Source organism: Ursus maritimus, unplaced genomic scaffold (assembly GCF_017311325.1).
Source record: "Ursus maritimus isolate PB19 unplaced genomic scaffold, ASM1731132v1 scaffold_9, whole genome shotgun sequence".
Classification (NCBI taxonomy): Eukaryota; Metazoa; Chordata; class Mammalia; order Carnivora; family Ursidae; genus Ursus; species Ursus maritimus.
Genome location: NW_024427107.1, coordinates 44,385,697 through 44,406,173, shown reverse-complemented (window position 1 = coordinate 44,406,173; position 20,477 = coordinate 44,385,697). Strand labels below are relative to the sequence as shown.

General features: G+C 33.4%; 1 protein-coding gene across 1 annotated transcript in view; it reads right to left on the bottom strand.

Annotated features, from left to right (window-relative positions):
• The window catches only part of VPS13B (vacuolar protein sorting 13 homolog B), a 759,954-nt gene that overhangs the window by 298,032 nt on the left and 441,445 nt on the right, over positions 1 to 20,477 (bottom strand). Inside the window, exons 29-30 of the mRNA XM_040625596.1 lie at positions 19,802 to 20,210; positions 14,774 to 14,885 (exon numbers count right to left, since the gene is read on the bottom strand). Of these exons, the coding sequence (XP_040481530.1) occupies positions 14,774 to 14,885; positions 19,802 to 20,210 (521 nt within the window). The remainder of the gene's footprint in view (positions 1 to 14,773; positions 14,886 to 19,801; positions 20,211 to 20,477) is intronic.

Below are 20,477 nucleotides of genomic sequence, written 5' to 3'. Positions count from 1 at the left end.
ATTATATTTAATAGCTGTTGTTAAAACTTTTTTAGGAAATAAAAATTTACTTGCTCTCATGCAAAAAAACCCAAGTATTTTTGGGGTAGTAGCATCTTATTCGTGGTTAGCAAGTCTTCTTACACAATGCGTAAGTAATTATTATTAATCGTACCTATAAAATGACTGCATAGATGCTTTCTAATTAGTTTCTTTCTGTATTTACAGAGAGGATAAAAAGGGATTGGTTGAAAACAGACACAGAGGAGTCAGCACAGAGTAAAAGGGGGTCTTCCTCAAATTACAATTACAAAGCCAACACTGTAGCTCACACTTACAAGTTTCTTCAACTCAAAGCTAGTAAAAGGTTGTTTTTGTTTTTAAGTAAACTCTAGGCCCAACATGGGGCTCAAACTCATGGCGCTGAGATCAAGAGTCTGCATGTTCTACCAACTGAGCCAGTCAGGCACCCCAGATTTTTTAAACTATTTACTTATCTATCTTCTATCCTCTATGTCTCCTCTTTAATCCTTTTACGGTGATGAATAGGGTACATTCTATGGATAACCATAAGAATACACATGAGGGTTACTTTTCAGTTACAATATTCAATCTTTGTTTTTAATGAGAGAAAAATGTAATTAATTCTTCCTTTACAGCAGACACTTAGAGAATAGCAATTTTTACTATTCTTTAAAGAATGGTCTTAATAAGTCAGTGGTTCTGTTAAACAGTCATCATAATCCATAAACTCTGGAAATGTATCTTAAAGGTAAACTTTACTTTCTCCTCGCTTGTCTCTCAGCCCAGAAGTGTTGAGATAATAATTTCACATGATAATGTTAGTGCCTCAATGAAAATACACAATCAGAAATGCATTTTACATATCCAGCATACTTTATATAGCCAAAATGTATTTGAAAGAAATATAAGGCAGATTTTCCAAGTTCATAATCAAAAACTGTTATGATGTGAAACTAAACATATTCTATTGCTCTGTAACTTCTTTCCAACATGAATTTCTAGTGGAAAGCATCAAAATCATCAATAAGAAGGATTAAATACATGTAACATTCCAAAATCTATGACAGTAAAACTTACAGTCATTTCAACACTGTTATTGAGGTAGCTTTTGGCAACAAAGAGAAATACAATCATGGAAATCTACATCCTGCTTCAGGAAGCCACAAAAGACGCAGTTACTTTGGTGAGGGCCAAATATAAATCCAAAGCCTTCACACCAGATCAGCTGAAGAACACGACAGGGACTAAAGTCTGCCAACAGCATTTTTGAACAAAGCTTTTAGGCAAGTTACTCTAAATACCTACTATCCCAATCTCTCTGATTTGCTAAAAGGGAGTTATTTGAAACCAACACTAAGCATTATAGGATTAGGGACATAACGTCACTAGATATGAAACATACCTTGCATGAAACCAAAACAATGGTTATTTTGAGAACATTCATATAGAAAGAAAATTAGAAATAAATTAAAGGCTGGGAGAGGAGGGGCACAGTTTTGTGGAGATTTGTAAAATTTAATCTTTACAATGTATCTGGAAAGGACAGCCCAGAGCTAATGTAGAAGGTAAGCTAGGTTTGAAGTGAAACTGTAAAAAGATATAGGGGAGAAATACTACACCTTGAGCTGTGGTGTTCATATTCAGTAGGAATAAAGAAAGGTATTAATATTTCCAGAAAAAGAATAATTTGTTTGTAAATAAAGATAATTTTTCAAAGCATACGTGCAGTTTTTCATGCTGATAAGCTCATCTTTGAAAGGATGTTAATATCACCTTGAATTTCTATTGTTCATTGGTTTCAATTAGCAATTATTTGGGCCGATGCATATTGTTGAAATATACATGTAAAACAAGATTAAAACATTAAGTTAATCTCAACCATGAATTTCACTGGTTACATCAATTTAATACTATTTCATATTGGGAACATTAATCTTTTGAGAAGTCAGAATGACCATTAAAGGATTAAAAATTACAAAAAGATACTGTCAAGGCTTTAATTAGGTAAAATAATTCTGTTGCATGCAAATGTCTATATCTTGGATTGCATCCAAGATATTCATTTTATTTTATTTTTTAAAAATATTTTATTTATTTATTTGACAGAGAGAGACAGCCAGAGAGAGAGGGAACACAAGCAGGGGGAGTAGGAGAGGAAGAAGCAGGCTCCCAGCAGAAGAGCCCGATGCGGGGCTTGATCCCATAACGCTGGGATCACGCCCTGAGCCGAAGGCAGACGCTTAACGACTGAGCCACCCAGGCGCCCCTGCATCCAAGATATTTAAAACCTTAAATGAGATACTTGATTCCTGAATTTTAGTAAACTATGATTTAAAAAATATTTATGTGATTATACATCAAAGCCAATAAAAAATTAAGACATTTTTACAGTAGTTAAAAAAAAATTCTGCTTTGTTTAACAAGCTTCCAGTAAAGCTTCCATTTAGAAAATGCATTTTTTTGTGTGTTGAACATTTATGTTATGAAAATTTAGTCATAAAATGAATTTTTGTAATGAAAGTTAAATTTTCTCATCAACTATATAAGGACAAAGCATGTTCTTACACTCTTACTGTGACTGGTAGCACATCAGCTCACAGTGAGAAACGGACCTCAACCACTAATGCAAAAGTTGTCCATAAAAAGCAATAAACGGAAAACAAATTCTGTATATAATGCTGGAGGAGTGCTACTAATGCAAGTCTTCTAGATGGGAAAATGAATCAGCTCCCCTAACTTTTGTAATTCTTTAAAAGTAAAATTCCATAAATAAAACTGCCACAGATAGGGTACATCTGTCAGAAGCCTCATTTATGAAAGATGTTTTTTAAAAAATTGCCAAAATTACCATGAATTTTTCATATAATCTTTGTAGACAATGTTTCATAGAATGAAATTCTCTATGGAGAAAAACTGAAACCCAATACTAGATTCAAGTCTATTAAGTACTGAACGCACTAAAAAGGATTAGCAAATGTCTGCAAAGAAGAAATGGCTGAAAAATTCAACGACTGACAAAGTTTTTAAAAAGCTACAGGATAAATTAGTCACAGATAAAATCCCAGAAGGGACATCAGAAGACCCACAAATATTTAAGGCATTTAAGGCACGAACCAAAAGCTGTATGTAGAAGTTCACAAATGTCCAATTATAAGAAGAATATAGTTCTCTCAAGTAAGGGATGAACATTAAGAAACTCTGTAATTAAAAATACTACAAAAGAAAAAAATCTGATTTGAATCATTTAAAATGCTTTTAACAAAATATTCTGGGAAAAATTATGAAATGAATTTTACTGTTATAAAATTGTACTTATTCAACTTTGATACAATTTTGGAGTATGAAAAATACATGTGAGCAAATACTATATAGTTGTTTTAAAATAAGTAAAGCAATACTTTCACATAACTGAGAGAAAAGTTATATGTGAAAATACTCTGGGAAGACGAGAGAAACACAACAAAGAAAAAAGAGTTTCAACCTTTCTCCATCTCTTTCATCATTTTGAGACAGAACTAGAGAAATAATTAAATTATACTAAGCTAAAGAGAAAGATTTATGTTTTATAATGACTTAAAATATCTCTTATGAAATAAAAATCACAGAAATATAGTTTCTTAATCAGCAAATCTACGTTAATATTTATATCTGGTCATGACTCATTTCGGAGCTCATAACAGATGTAAGAAAAAGCTGGATGACAATCAAAACCACCTGCTGGGGATGTTAAAGGGGAGCCATTTTCTGTAGATCAAATGTAGTATGAAGTAGAACCTAATGAAAATTCTTTTAAAATAGATTATATGTTCAAGTACCCCCAAGGACCAAGGAACTCAAATATTAGAGTTATATGAGTTTTCAGCATAAATTATGGTTCTAATATCTATAATATTTTTTCTAATATCTATAATTAAGTGCATCCTAACTTGGAATATTTTAGGGAACTTAAAGAAAATGTACTAAAACTGTTGCCTATTAGTTTAATTTACCCACTGTTAACAAGAATGTTGTCAGAAGGAAAAAAACCTAACATCTAAACAGTGATAAAATTTAATGAAATATGAATGCAAAATTCAAAAAAATTAAGTTCAAACTTAAGAGTCATACACCAGTTATCTGTAAGTTAAGTTGAAGCCTGCATCTTACAAGAAACTCAGTTATAGGCAGCAAAATGCAGTGTGGTAAAGAGCATGGGCGAAGGGGACCAGTTCTGTCACTTACTTTATGTGTGACCCAGGAGAAATTAGGTCCTGTCTGTAGACTCGGTTTTTGTCTCTAAAGTAGAGATAATCATAATACCCGACTCTCAACGGTTATAGTGAAGGAAGCACTGCACTGAAACATCAAGTAGAATCCCTGACATAGGGCGGCACTCCATTGATGTTGGCTAGTACTGCTCCTATTATATTCTGAGTGCAGAAAGGTGGGCCAGGCACTGGTATGGAAGGCCAAAGAAAGAAGACATTCTAAGTAAAATGACTATGAAAGTTTTCAAAAAGAGAAGGATTTAAGTGAGACAGGAAAAGGCAGATATGATTCTTGGGAATTTTTTTACAATGTTGAACACCAAAGAAAAAGATTTTTAAAGGATCCATAACCTCTCCAGTCTAAAGTTTTTATAACAAAAACTCTTTGAAAGGCTAAGCTGGAAGAAAGCTGCATTTCAAGAAATTGAAAATGCATACATAAACGAGGGCCACAGAACAGAACATACTAAACATTACTAGGTTAAACAAAATATTTAATTTGAACAAGAGTCTATAGTAAGAAAAAATTTAGTGGCAAGATTTGTATATAGGTTGAGGTCAGCTCATGGAAGAAGATACATGATGGGTTAAAAGAAATTCTGTCACGTTAAAAATCGAGCATTATTATAGATGCTGAACAGAGTTTCAAAGTGGAATATTAAAGCCCAAATGCGTACAACATTTTAATTCTTATGATAGTATTGAATTGTGAATCACTTGGTCTTTTCAATTCAAATGGTAACAAAGAATACTTTAGCTGTAATAATTTCAGTTTCCTTAAGCTGTAATAATTCACTATTCAGGTACTGATACATTTATTCTTCAAGGACCACCCAGCAACTATCTCACTGGGGAAAGCAACTAAATTTTCTTTTTACAATTCCCCAGGTTCAATAACATTCTGAAGTCTGGGAAGTCTTGGTCACAATATGTTCTACAAAAGTTATCACAGAGCTTTCTGAAAATGGAGAATATTTTGTTGGTTAGAAACAAAAAGGTAGTCTTTAAATAGGCTTTTGATCTACATCTCTTTAACATCCCACTTTGAAAACACTTCCAAAATAGACATGCATTTCTGAATATGATGACAATGAACGGTGCCCACAACATACTACTGAGTTAAAACAAATTCAAGCTGCAGAACACTATGTAGACCCCATTATTTAAGACAGTTAGAGACAGTCTCTCTCTCTTACACACAGAAATGGTCTAAAAAAGTGTCAGCCTGTTAACAATGGCAATAGAGTAAGTGGTCAGCAATGAGACTAAGCACTGGAATTCTACTCTCTATGCACATAAAAACTCAACATTATTTAATTTAAAAAACACTACACTTTTATTTTAAAAACCTTAATATAGGTTTATTAAGAGTAAAATAAAGGTAGATTTACTATAAAATGTATCACTAACAATTCATGTATTTTTAAATCTTATTTTAACTTTTCATATTTTAATGTGATAAGATTACTGAATAATAATAAACTTAATTATAAACAACTTTTTAAAACTTGGAATATAAAAAGGATTTAAAAAAAAAACACTATTAAAACGTTCTGAAAAAGTGATATACTTACTTAGACTCATGAATAACTAATGTCAATATTTCTATTCTCTCTTCTACTTTTAAAAAGAAAAATCACTGAATGGAAATGAAGAACACTTTTCTCTATTTCTTCTTGTGAAAACTACAAATCTGGATGGAACTCCTGGAATCATTCTTTCCACATATAATAATTTTCAGAAGATGTAAGACATAATGCTGTAAAGACACTTAGAGTAAAAATGGGGCCATGAAAAAGTTTAGGGTACAAGTTCATAACTTCCAATTTTGCTTATTTCATTAAATCCAGGCATTATGGGAGGTGCTGTAGACAGAGTGTGAATTATTATGCTACTGAATCTATCAGAGCTTCACAATGTAACTTCATCTACTCAAATGAGGTGGTTCAGGTCTTGAGTTTAATGAAGAGAGGTACCATTAAGTTCTAGTCAAAGTATATATCATTGGTGTCAAGTACGTCATAAGCATTCAGTACATATTTGCTGAATAACTGAAATAATTTATCAATGAATATTTAATAAGTGAATTAAAGTAATAAATGAATTAATGCATGCATACATACATCCAATGGGACAGCATGAATGTCTCCAAAATCCTTACCATTCTAATGACTGATATAGAGCTATTTATTCTATTTCTCTTATTTAAAAAATTGCTTAAAAATTATTTAAAACAATGAAAATCAAGTCAAACTACTTGTACACTTTCAGGATCACAGTCAATGAAATTTTTAAATTTCAAAAGTCCTAGGAAGTAGAGATAATGTAAATCCAATGTAATTTTCCTATAGCAATTACACTATAGAACGGCTTACAGTCCTGACTGATATGTATTTGCTTTTTTTAATAGAAACAATCATAAACACTACAGTTAATATGCTGCAGATTATATACCAGCATTTGAAGAATGTAAGTTTCTAAAAATATATATAACCATTTAGAATAGAAAAGTGTAACCAAATTTATTAAATTATTAATGTGCTTAAGTTACAAACACATTTAAAACATTTTACTTTTTTTTTTTTATAATGATTTTTTATTTTATTATGTTAGTCACCATACAGTACATCCCCGGTTTCCGATGTAAGGCTCAATGATTCATTAGTTGTGTATAACACCCAGCGCACCATGCAATACGTGCCCTCCTTACTACCCATCACCGGCCTATCCCATTCCCCCAACCCCCTCCCCTCTGAGGCCCTCAGTTTGTTTCTCATAGTCCATAGTCTCTCATGTTTCATTCCCCCTTCTGATTACCCCCCCTTTCTTTATCCCTTTCTTCCCCTACCGATCATCCTAGTTCTTATGTTCCATAGATGAGAGAAAAAACATTTTACTTTTTTATAATCTTTATTTCAGCCTATGAAGGAACACTTTTTAGCATAGGTAATTTCTTTAAAAATGTGCCTTTATAACCTTTTATCCTTAACTGTTTCTCTGCTGCTCTTTTAGCTTGAGACAAGAACCTGAACATCTCTCAGGGAATGACGTTGTGTAAGACAGAGGAAAATTAATCAGGCCAGACTGTGCTTCAGAACCTTGGTATATAAGTCAGGGAAAAAACAGCTGAACACATCATAAGAGAATCTCAAAATGAGGTGAAAGGAAACTGGGAGATGATCTTGTCCAGGAATTAGCATTGGAAGCTAGGAAGATCAGTAGCCAAGGAGGAAGCAGGTAAAGAGGGGAGAGGGTCAAAAGAGGAACTCATGACAATATAGAGCTGGGCATAAACTCTGAATAAATAACATGTTTTATATGTTCTATTGTCTTCTAGTGGATCAGATCTTTTAGAGTAATAAAGTACAAATTCATGTAAGATATTAGTAACTTAATACAAGTTTTATTTTACTTTTCCGAATCATAGATTCCAAAAGTAACAACCACTATCAACTGCAAGTCTGTAAAAATGTTGAACTTAAAAAAGACTCCACTGATGGGGTTCTTGCTAGGGAGCGGGAAAGTGTGGGGACAGAGGACACTTGCTTGTTGTCATAGAGCTTTTCACAATGTTTGAATTTTCGGCAGTAGAAAGCATTAGCATTTATTAAAATATATTTTTAAAAATCTTGTTTGTTTGAAAGACTTGGAAACCATTAATCTCATCTGCTACACAAGGTGTGGCCCTTGAAGCGGCACCTCAGTAGCACTCAGTATCAGTGTCCTACTCCATCACCTAGGAGCTTGGTGGAAATACGGAATTTCCCCATTCCAGACCTCCCAAGTCAAAACCTGCATTTGAACACATCGCCAGGTGATTTGTATGCACATTAAGTTTAAGAAGCACTGGTCTAATTCTACATAAATCATAACCCCCTCTAAGCCTTTCACATGGTTGATCAGCCTCTATCAGTACCTCCTAAGACAATCAACATTTTAAAAAATGAACTCCTGATCTCCACCTGGCAAACCCAAACTAAATCCTTCCACAGTTTTCCTTCCTTCAGTTAATTTAATCCTTCCAGTTGCTCAGGCCATACAACAGAATTATCTGTATCTCCTCCATCTCAAACCCATGTGCAATCCATCTGCAACGTCTCCTGGCTCTACCTCTACAATATCTCCAGAATCTGACCACTTCTCATCACCTCCACAGCCACTACCATCAGCCAAACCACCATCAGCTCCTGCCAAGATGAGTGCAACAGTCACAGACCCTTGCCCTTCCCAGCCTGCAGTCTATTCTTCACATGTTGTCCTGAATTCTCTGCTTAAATATAAAGTGGATCCTGCCACTCCTCCAGCTCAAACCCTGAGGGCTTCTCATCTGATGGAGAAATCAACCCCTCAAAAATTAGAAAGGTTTCATATCACAGATTCAGTCAATTCAAATAATAGAAATAATCCTTAACATGTCTCCATTAGAGGTCAATATCAAATTCCCATCTGTTCCTCTGAACTGTGACTCTCTTTAAAGGCATATTTCACCTCTTTTCCAATGTATATTTTTAGTCCTTCCTGGTGATCCCTTCATTTCTTTTTGCAGGTAGATATTCGGCAAACAACAAAACCATTATTTCAAAATTCTGCATGTGTGGATTATCTTCCCCCACAATCGCATCTCACTCAAAAAAATAGCCAAACTCTACATAATTGGCCTCATGGGTCCTTCCGTGTCTCTTACCTCACTGGCTACCACCCTGCCTCAGGCATATATCGTTTCAGCTGCCACTGGCTTCTTTTGCACACTCCTGCATCGTGATCCTTGTGCTTTCTCAGTGAGGCACCCTCTCTTACTAGGCCATGACGTCCCTCTCTAACACCCCATTTCCTATCTTCTTCCCTGCCTCCACAACACGTATTAGAATATATTAGAACATTTATTAATTTTTAACTGTCTCTCTCCCCCATTAAATCTAAGTTTCATGAGACCAGGGATTTTTCTTTGTCTTGACATACACCCCATACCTAGAAAAGTGCCTAGTGAGCAGGTTCATAAGAAACATTAAGCAATGAATAATGAAAAAACAGCCCCATTTATTCTTAGACTTTTGTAACTAAAAGATCTTCATTCTATTGAGCTGCAATTAGTGTCTTTGTAAATCCACTAATTTAATGATCTTAGGTTTGTTCTTAGTTTCAGGAAGAATAAAACTATTCCCTATGACACATGATAGGCCCAGTATTTAAAGTATGGTCCTATGTCCCCTAGTTTTCTCATCTTCAAATTTAAGATCTTTAGTTATTTCAGTCTTACTGTTATTCCTTCAAAGATCTGTTTTTTATTGGCTGCATTTAGGATTTTTCTATTTTTCATTTTCAATATATAAATTTCTATTTCTACATGTTATTTATATGTATAATTTATCTATATTTATTATCTATATTTTATATATATGTGTGTGTGTACTGACTGAGCCACCCAAGCAACCCATACATATATATTTTAATAATGAAAATATCCAACACTATCAAAGATAAAAACATCTCCTCTCTCTCAAGTACTGTCTTAGGCCTTGAAACCTGTGTTGGGGGAGGTAGGTATTGCATTCTCTCTCATTCTTCCTCAGCCCATCAGGGAGGAGTCTCTTTGATTTTCAGTAATTTGACCATATTATGCCTAGATGGAGTTTTCCTTACACTTGTTTATATTGGGGATAGGTTTCTTGGGTCTGCTGGTTAATGACTGTTGTTAATTTTATAAAAGCCTCAAGGGTTATCCTTTTAAGTTATGCTTTTGGTTCCATTCTTTCTTCTACTTTACACATACATTAGACCATTTGACGGTGACCCACATATTTTTCAATTTGTTCCCTTTCTTCTTCCTTACTTTTCTATTTCTTTTGACTCCTCTCCGTGCTTCAGTTTGGGTAATTTCTATTTAGCTATGTCTAAGTTCACTAATCCTATCTTTTGCTTTGTCCATTTGCTGTTATAGCTATCCAATGAGTCCTTAACGTCAGATATTGGTATTCAATTTTAGAATTTTAAATAGACCTCATTTCTATGAAATCTCCTTTTAACATTTTTCTCTAAAGTACTAATAACAGTTATTTCAAACTCTTGTCTACTAATTCCAACATCTCAGTCATCTATAAGTCTTTTATTACTAGCTAAATTTTCTCCTGATAACAGGTCTAATTTCTTTGCTTGTTTGATATCTTATAATTTTTGATTATATATTAGACATCATGGATAAAGAGACTACAACAAGTTAATGTTATTTTCTTCCAGAAAAGGCACACCTTTTCCTGCCAGGCAGAATGGGTAAGCAGGGGATAATTTCAATTCAATCATTAACTGAGCTAGGCTGGGGTTGGTTTGCAACGTTAGTTAAATGCAGTTCACCTCTTGTTTCAAAGGTCCCAAGGGCAAGACTTGTCTTGTATTTGTTGCAGGCTTCTCCCAATAGAATTACATTATTTGACAGAAATGTAACACAAAACCACAACTGAGAGCCACCTATGTAAATTAAAATTTCCTAGTAGTCACATTGAAAAGGGTTTAAAAAAACAGTGGAAAATAGTTCTAATAATGTATTAGCTCAATATATCAAAAATATTGTCATCATTATATAAAATCAATATAAAGATTATTAATGAGATATTTTATTTTCTTCAAAAATCTCTTCAAAATCTTATGTATATTTTATACTTATAGAACATCTCAGTTTGGACTAGCCACATTTCAAAAGCAGAAGAGCCACACATAGTGACTACTATAATGAATAGTGCACTTCTAACAAGGCTTTATCTTTTAAGGAATGTGAAACTTTGAGAAACTCAATTTCTTCTTACCAGCTCCCTCTCCCCACCCAACACTCCAAAAACACACTGTGGATGACTGTGTGTTTGGGGTTTCTCCAGATTCCAACATGTCACTCTACCCCATATGACCGATAAGTGTTTCTTGGTTTCCTCCTTTCCACAACAAAATCCCTCTGCTTATAGGCAGATAAGGCAAATAACTCCAAAGGTGAAAGGGGCATCCAGTCTCCATACACCTATTGGAAAGGGCATTGTACATCACTACTATCTAATTCCAGACAATTATCATCACCCCAAAGAGAAATCCTATATCCATTAATAGTCACTCTTCTCTCCTGTCTTAGCCACCACTCTTTTATTGCCTTGATGGATTTGTCTATTCTGGTCATTTCATATAAGTGGAATTATATAATATTCATATTATATGTGGCTTTTTTTGTGTCTGGTTTCCTTCACTTTGCATGTCTCCAAGGTCGATCCATGTTATAAACATATACTTTATGTCTATGGCAGACTAATATTCTTGTATGGGTAAACCACATTTTGTTTAGCCATTCGTCAGCTGACGAACCTTTGGGTATTTTCTGCTTTTGGCTATTAGGTCTCCAATCCATATTGAGTTAAATTTTGTGTATGGTGAAAGGTAAATGTCTAAGCTCATTTGAATATCAGGCAGTCTGAACACCATTTGTTGAAAAGATTATTCTTTACCATTGAATTATCTTGGCTTCTTTATCAAAAACCAATGGATAGTAAATGTGATGGTTTATTTGTAGAATCTCAATTCTATTAATTGACACATATCTATCCTTATGCCAGTACCTCATTGTCTTGATTTCTATTGTTTTATCCTAAGTTTTGAAAGTAGGATGTGTGAACGTTCCAACTTTGTTTTTCCTTTCCAATACTCTTTTGGCTATTCTGGGTCCCTTGAATTTCCATATGAATAATTTCCATTATGAATTTTAGGATAGACCTGTCAATTTCTGCAAAGAAGTTAGCTGAAATTTTGATGTGGATTATGATGAATGAATTTTTTGAAGGAGTACTGCCATCTAAGACTAGTAAGTCTTCTGATCTATGTACATGGGATATAATTTCATGTACTTAGATCTTTTAAAATTTCATTGTACATGGGATATAATCACGTATTTAGATCTTCTTTAATTTCTTTCAACCATGTTTTGTAGTTTTCAAAGTGTAAGTTTTGCACTTCTTTTGGTAAATTTATTCATAAGTATTTAAATTTTTGATGAGATTATAAAAGGAATGATTTTCTTAATTGCACTTTCAGATAGTTCATTGCTTAGTGTTAATGTGAGCTGATTTCTATATATAGATTTTGTATCCTGCAAAGCTTGCTAAACTTATTTGCCCAACAGTTTTTCAGCGGATTCCTTAGGATTTTCTATATACAAGACCATGTCATCTACAAAAAAAGAGTTATTTCTTCCTTACAATCTGGGTGCCTTTTATTTCATTTTTCTTATGTAACTGCCCTAGAACCTCTAGTATAATGCTAAATAGATGCAGTGAGAGCAGATATCCTGATCTTAGGGTTTGGGAAAGCATCCAGTGTTTCACCATCAATTATTTAGACATCATTTTTTTTTTTATAGATGCCATTTATCAGGTTGAAGAAGTTAGAAAAACCAAGACAGAAAGAAAAAACACAAAGAGCAGATTAAAATAAAGAGGAAGTAAAAATATGGAAAGGGAGCAAGAGAGTGTAATGACCAAATTGTATAATCAGGAAGAGAAACTAAATGGTAGAAATACAAATTTAAAAACAGTTCTGAAAGGAATTAATAAAAAATCAATTCTGAAATGCTCTGCCATTAGTTAAGTATATGTTTTTTAGCAAAACACATAAAAATTCTGTGCAACTTGGTTTGTCTATTATTTAAAAAATCGGGGCATTTATTCTATAAAGTACCTTTTCTGTACTTTGTATGCAATTGGTACATATTTTTATATATTTTGCATGAGTCAGGATGTAAGACACTGAAGATCTAAAGAGGCAATATACGTTTATTTATGCTTAGTTTACTTGTTGGCATTATATTTCCATACTCTATAAAATAATTCCGTAGTGAAACAGAAGGAAATGAGATACGGAAAGGAGGCAGAACGTAAAAAAAAAAAAAAGGAAAGAAATATAGAAAAGGAAGAGGTAAAGAGTAAAGATACAGAAGGGGAAGGAAAAGTTAGGCATGAAGAAAACATGGAAAGTAAAGGAGAGTGAGAAAAAAACAGTTCAAGGACAACAGGAAGAAAGCAATGACAAACAGGCATATGAGAGCCACATCTCCACAAATGACTGCTGAGGAGCCAGCAAGTGGAGGCGGTAGAGGAGGAAAGGAAGTATCTCAGGAGTTCCCTTTATTGATGGTGATAGGATCTTTTAATAAAAAACATATTTCTTTCACCAAAAGTAAAGCAGGACCCTCTTTAAGGACCACTTATTTCTGAAGTGGTAGACAAATGAAGTAGAAAAGACAAATATACCTGAAAGAATTTTCAAATGTTAGAAAATTAAATTATTTTCACCCCGAAAGAATTCTACTGTAATCCTTTCTAAATTCTGAGAGAGTAAAAAGGTATGAGTTGTGGTCCTGTCGCCATCATTACTCGACTACAGACGACTGTTCCTATGGATCCTCAGTTTCCTAATGTATAAAGTAAGGCAGTGGGATAAGAAAATTCCTAAGGTCTCCTTCAGTTCTCACATCCTGAGATTCTTCATAAGGTAGCAAAAAAAAAAAAAAACCCAAAACAAACAAAAACTTGCTTAAGGGAAGAATACTGCAAACTACCAACAAAAATAATGCAAGAAAGAGAACATGATATATAATTCAAAGGAAAAACCTATCAAATCAAATAACAGAAAAATTTGAGAAAAAAAAATCCCTAGGTCTTTAAGTAAAAATAGCTGTCAACCTCTAGGTGGTAAGTGCATTACAAAACTTTCCTAGCAGTAACATTTATTGGAGAACAGTAGGAATTTATTTTTAAAAGAGTGACACTACCTCATCTGAGAAGCAGACCAGCAGGAGGAATAAGACACTTGTACATCTGTATTTCTGTGATTTTTCTCACTTGGTATTATTTGCAACTGTACTTTTATGTCTGGCAGCAGTGCCAGCTTCAGTACGAATGATGTATTATTTTTATCATGTTGATTACATATGTTCACCAGTTTAGTTGTCCATATATGCTTGGTGTGGTTTGCAAATACTCAGTGACAAAATCCAGAGCACGGTATTTTCACAGAAAGTGTTTACTGTGAAATTTCTCCTTAGAAGTTTGCTTTTCTTTACAGCTTTGATCCATATGACATCCATAGTCCTACATTTCAAATAATGGCTTAGAGCTAAATTAAGAAAATGCTTCAATTTGATACAACATGACTGCAGTAGGATGTGGTAGTTCGAGAGAGAACCTCATTTTCTTACGTGATTAGAGATTTGGTTAAATTTAAAGTCTGCTAAAAGTTTCCAAACTGCGCTTCTTCAGTTTTATGGTGACTTGGTACTTACATTCTGTTATTCATCAACACTTCACAGAAATAGTTGATTTGTCTGAATGAATTTAAAAAACCACAACTGAAGAAAATCAGAAAAACCTGGTTTTAAATATCAAAAGATTCCGAATGAAAAGTATTTCTGCAGGCCACACTAAGCAAGTTTTATTGATCAGTGTACTTCTTTACAGGATGAAATTGTTGCAAGATTGAACGTAAGAAAATAAACTTACTGGTAAATATCTTTCCTGAGGACAGATCTGCCAAGGGGATTGTCAGCTTGGGGAGCCATAGCAACAGAGCCAATCTTCAAAACCATGGTGTCTTCTTTTGCTGCCTTATTAACTGTAACAAAAGAAAGAGACACATGAAGTAGACGGTGGGTCTGTGTGTAACTTCATGCATAAGGAGAAATCTTTGAATAATGGGGTAGAGACACGTTAAGATAAAAATCAATAAATGAGGACAAGGAAAAAATTACATGATGCTTTTTAAAACGATTTCCTTTACATTCTTTTAAGTAGTTTCCTCAACACGATTAAAATGGCAATTTAAAAAAACCCAACTCCATCCCAACATTAAAACATGTGAGGTTAAATATATATAAGTAGTGTTGAAGCAGTATGTTTATCAAATTCATTATCTTAGACTACTACATCTTTCTCCCAAGTGCTTGTCAGCCCTAGGATTTTTAACACTGCATTGCTGTGTACAAATACATTACTGTCTACAAATATATTGAAGATCACCATAAAGGAACAGATTCTCAAAGCCATTTAAATTTACATGATAAATAATAATTAAATACAATATACACACACACATGCACACACACAGTAACAGCACTTTAAGCTACAACATGTCAGAAGACCCAAAGGAAACATAATGGCTACAATGGTGAAGGAAGAAAAAACCAAGGGATTGTTTACTATACAAGGACATTTCAACTTGCTATTCAAGGCACTTTTTAATTTTAATTTTAATAATTCCTACTGTGAAATTGCTTGAGAAATAGTAATTTCACACCTATGTAAAAGTTCTACCTCCTAAAGGAAACTATCTCTAAGGTAAGTAACCTCAAAAACAATTAAAAATTAAATATACATATATATATGTGTGTGTGTATATATATCAGGATCAGAATCGATATATATATATATGTACTGAACAAAGCAATATTTTACTATGTTCTGTTCTTAAAAGTTCAACAGTTTTTCTATAAATCACTGGCTAATCCAACATCTTTTCTAAGGACTATTTGAAATGGAAAGGGGTTCTTCATGGCCCCATTAATTTATGTTAAATTCTGCTCCCTCTTCTCCAACAGATTATCTCACTGTAGTACCTGTTTAAAAATTGTTGTATATTGCTAACAATATACAACTTTCTGGGTTTTGAAGAAAGCATGTACTAAAACTCGTAATTTCTCCCAAGAAACTATCATCTGCCACAAATGGCACAGAAAAGGACTGGCTGCAAGATCTCAGGAATATCCTGAACAGAACATGCCTACAAAGGCATACAATCCATATTTCACAAACTGTGGTGCCCAAAGAATGCAAAAGCTAAGAGATTATTTCCAGCTGCTTCAGCAGTTCACTCAGTATGGTCTGACTTAGATTAGTCTAAGAAAGAAACTCAGAATTAAGAAAATCAGAAAAAGTTAGAAGAAAGATACTCAGTGAGGAAAAGAAGGAACCAGAATAAGATGTATATAAAGGGAGTGGCCAAACAGCTGGGAGGTGGGGGTCAGGAGGACAGAAAAAGGGGAAAAAAGAGATGAGCTATCATAATAAATATCAGCATATGGATGCTACAATAAAGATAGTACTTTTAAATGTCTACAGCCAAAAAGATCAAATAGAAAACTACTTCTCATGCAGCTGTACTATTTTCAAATGACTAGAGGTCTGGCTTGATTATAAGCCCTTATACTATGAACATTGTTTACATTTCACAGATCCTGCATTTTATGCCAAGCTTATCAAATAGTTCCATGTGGGTAAAACCTCTGATTAAGCAGCAGGCATCAATTAAATCAATAAATAGTAAGCCTGGAGAATAGACCATACCACAAAAGTGCAATTAGTGTACTTGCTAACTGTTCTTCCAGGCTACAGATACTACCCACCATATGAAAGTCTGAAATGTAATAGAAACACTGCAGTAAATGAGGTACATATGGAAGAAAAATGACGTACTTGGTGTTACATACAAAGCCAGATCCAAGAATAGGATTCTGTTTCTGTTAGAGCCAAAAGTGTTCTCACTAGATTATACTGAGTATAAAGTTATAATAATAAAAAAAGCACTTAATGCAGATCATTCACAAACTAAATAAAAATAATCAGTCTTATTACAGAAAGTATTTAGCTTATCAAAATCTACCTTTGAGATATAAAAATAAGTATTTATTAAAAAAATGCCTTTATTCAGTTATTTAGTTACTTTATAATTGGAAAAAAGTAAGCTTCCCCTTTTTTGGTTTATTTCACCTGCATTCAATAGTTGGACCATATGAGGAAATGTTCCCTCTAGATGCATTTTCAACATGAAAATGAATGCCTTCCTTCTTTGCTTGAACTGTATTTTTTTAAAATTCAGGCTCATGCGGAACTACTTACTCTAGAAGACTCATACTAGATCCAAAAAACAGTCCTCTTTTCTGAAATAAATAGCTTAAACTGGAAGTCAAACACCTGTAGATTCAGGATCCTGATAATGATTGCACAGAATGCAAACAATATTCAAGTTGAAAACCAGACTTTCGATATCATTTGTTTAACTAAAATATTAGAATGTTAAATACATTTTTCTTATTATTAACTGATTTTACACATGAACTATTAAAAACTTTTACATTTAATGTAATATGAAATGTAAGTCTGAAAGATTTTACCTTTTGTTTGGGCAAGAGTGTATTGAAAATGAAAACGTTATGAACAACTCTGAAATTATGAGCTTAAGTAACCAAAAGATTAAATGAAGAGCAGAATTTTCCTGCCATTGTCAGATAACATAAGACTGTTTCTTATAAATAAGTTTTCTTAAATCCACCAAGAAATAAAAGTGTTTTGGAGACTTCAGCTTTATATTGAGAATCTTAAAAGTCTCAAGAGTGTTTGAATTTGCCACTGTGCAATGTTTTATAAAGTCATAACTGTAGTGACAACCCTACACAAAGCTGTCAACAAAAGATTTTAATAGTTACTGCTGTATTTGCAGATGAAGACAGAAAGAGGTTAAAAAATGTGTAACATTGTGACTGTCATGTTTATTAATGGGAAATATAGTTGCATTTGTTTTGCCAATCAACTCTGATCTACAGGCACAAATTGCTTGGAGATATTGCTTATAATATAGCTTCTGCTGAGAAGTACAGATATAGCAATAGTTAGCTAAGCTATCACACTCATTAAAACATAATTCACACATATACTTTAATCTGATACTAATATAACTCAAGCAAACTTTTTAACACCTTTCTGGAGTAAAATGAATACTATCCTCTTGACTCTTACTAGATCTTACTGGAATCATGTAAGTGATTATATTTATTTCTAATGGAATTGCTGCTTCAATCATGTTTTCCTTAGTCATATTATATCTTTTAAAATGTATTAAATGAAAACATTCCATCTCACAAATAAAATATACATTTAAAAGTTTGTGTATACTTTCAAATGACTGAAATGGTGAATTTTACATTATATGCATTTTACTGCACTGAAAAATTTTTCATGGGTGAATTATCATTCAAATTAAGAGTAGCAACAATGAAAGATAAAGTGTCAAAAAAAATTTAATAGAATGTGCCAAAATCTTTGCATTTTTGGCATGCATTTTAAGAACTGCATTTTATAGACAGGTACATATTCTAGAAATTCATTACTTCTCAGAGATAGTACAGATAATAGCTATAAGTACATCGGACCCTTGAACAACATGGGTTTAAACTGTGTGGGTCCACTTCTATGTAGATTTTTAAAAAAATAAATATACTGGACAAAATTTGGAGATATGCAACAATTTGAAACAAAGACGAATTATGCCGCTTAGAAATACTGAAACAGTTAAGGAAAAGTTAGGTATTATTGTAAGAATACTGCTTATAATACATATAACGTACAAAATACATGTTACATGTTTATGTTAGTGGTAGGGCTTCCCATCTAAGCAATTAGTAGTTAAGTTTTGGGGGAGTCAAAAGTCATACATGGATTTTCAACTGGGGTGGGGGGTGGGAGGGTTAGTGCCCCTAACCTCTTCATTGTTCAAGTATATAGGTATAAGTAAAGATATATACATGTAGATATAAATATAGATATACACATAGACATAGACACACACAGAGGCAGAGGGCAAAAATCTCTCTGGTTAGTATAAGCAGTGGGACTTCCAGATATTCTACTTTGAAAGAAAGGGCACGCCTCCTCCTGATTTAACTCTCATTTATTGAGAGGTTACTATGCAAGTATCACTATTCACATAGTCTCAATGTAGTCATCATTGGGAAGTAAGCTACCAGTAAGGCCTACTATCAAGTTAAATACCACTATTACCATTTTATACATAGGAACTCAGAATAACTTGCTCAAGATTTTATACTTCATTAACTAGTAAAGTTGGGATTTGAACTCAGGTATCTGTAACTTCGAAGTTCATACCATGTGAACCACTGTACTCTAATTTCACTTAAAATCCTTAAAGTTCTTCAATGTTATAGCACAAGGGAAACTAAAAATTTAAAAGTTACTCTCATGGGTGGAGGCAGTGGGATTATAAATTCACTTTATTTTAAAACTTAAAATAATCTGCATGGAGAAGCCTGGAAGAAGCTACAGGAGCCTCAGAGTGTTGGCTATTTTTTTTTTTTAACTGATTTCTAGTTACCTTAGGTAACTAGAACCTAACATTTGAGTTTAATAAAACAAATGACAGTAAGCCTAAGCTTTGCTAGCAAAGCCCTGATGAAAAAAAATCCATTTCTGATTCTAGTAACTAACTGAGTCAGAAACATACCCAGCATTCTGACATACCTCGTAAAGATTTAGCTGTAGAATGACTATAACATACTTTTTCTAAAACACACCAAAGTGCAAACTACAACCACCAAACATACTGAAAGAAAGAAAGAAAGAAAGAAAGAAAGAAAGAAAGAAAGAAAGAAAAAGAAAGAAAGAAAGGAAGAAAGAAAACTAACTTAACTCTGTAGATGGAAGTTATGTAAAATCAGACCAAAAAAAGTCTGAAGACAATACCTTCAATATTTGGCTGCATTTCTTCTGTTTTTGGAACAAAAATTCTGATTACACTTGTGTTGATGTAAATCAAAGGTAAACTGCGTGAAGTCAATGTATGGCTCCTCATGGGCTGACCAGGAGATTTTCTTTTCTCTTTTTGGGTCCTTGGTAGTTTTGCTTGAAATATACTTGCAATGGCATTAAGCAAAGGAAAACAAAGGACAATATCAAAAGCTTGTGCTGAAAGAAGAATTTCATGAAGAAAATGAGGGGAACCATCCGTTAAACCTTCAGATAACTTATGAAAACTTCTTCGCTCATTCCTCGATGTTAACTTGTGGCGGACATTTTTTGTTACAGCTTTTGTGTATGTCAAAGAGAGAAATCCATGCTGCTGATGAGAGCCATCTAGAAGTTTTGCTGTTGTCTGTTCCAGAAAAAGGAAATCACAATACACACTTCATTAAAAAAAGAAAAAAAAACTATTTGAAAGCAGAAAATAATCTCAGTTGGTATTATAACCTTTTATTATGTCTACACCCCTTGATGAGCACATTACTGATCAATTCCACAGATGGGGAAAATCATTTAAGACTTAGAATGACTGAAGTGAAAATTAGGAATCCTGAGTTCTAGTTCTAGATCTTGAGAGGCAACTAAACTTTCTTTGTTGTGTCTGTGTCTATGATTTCTA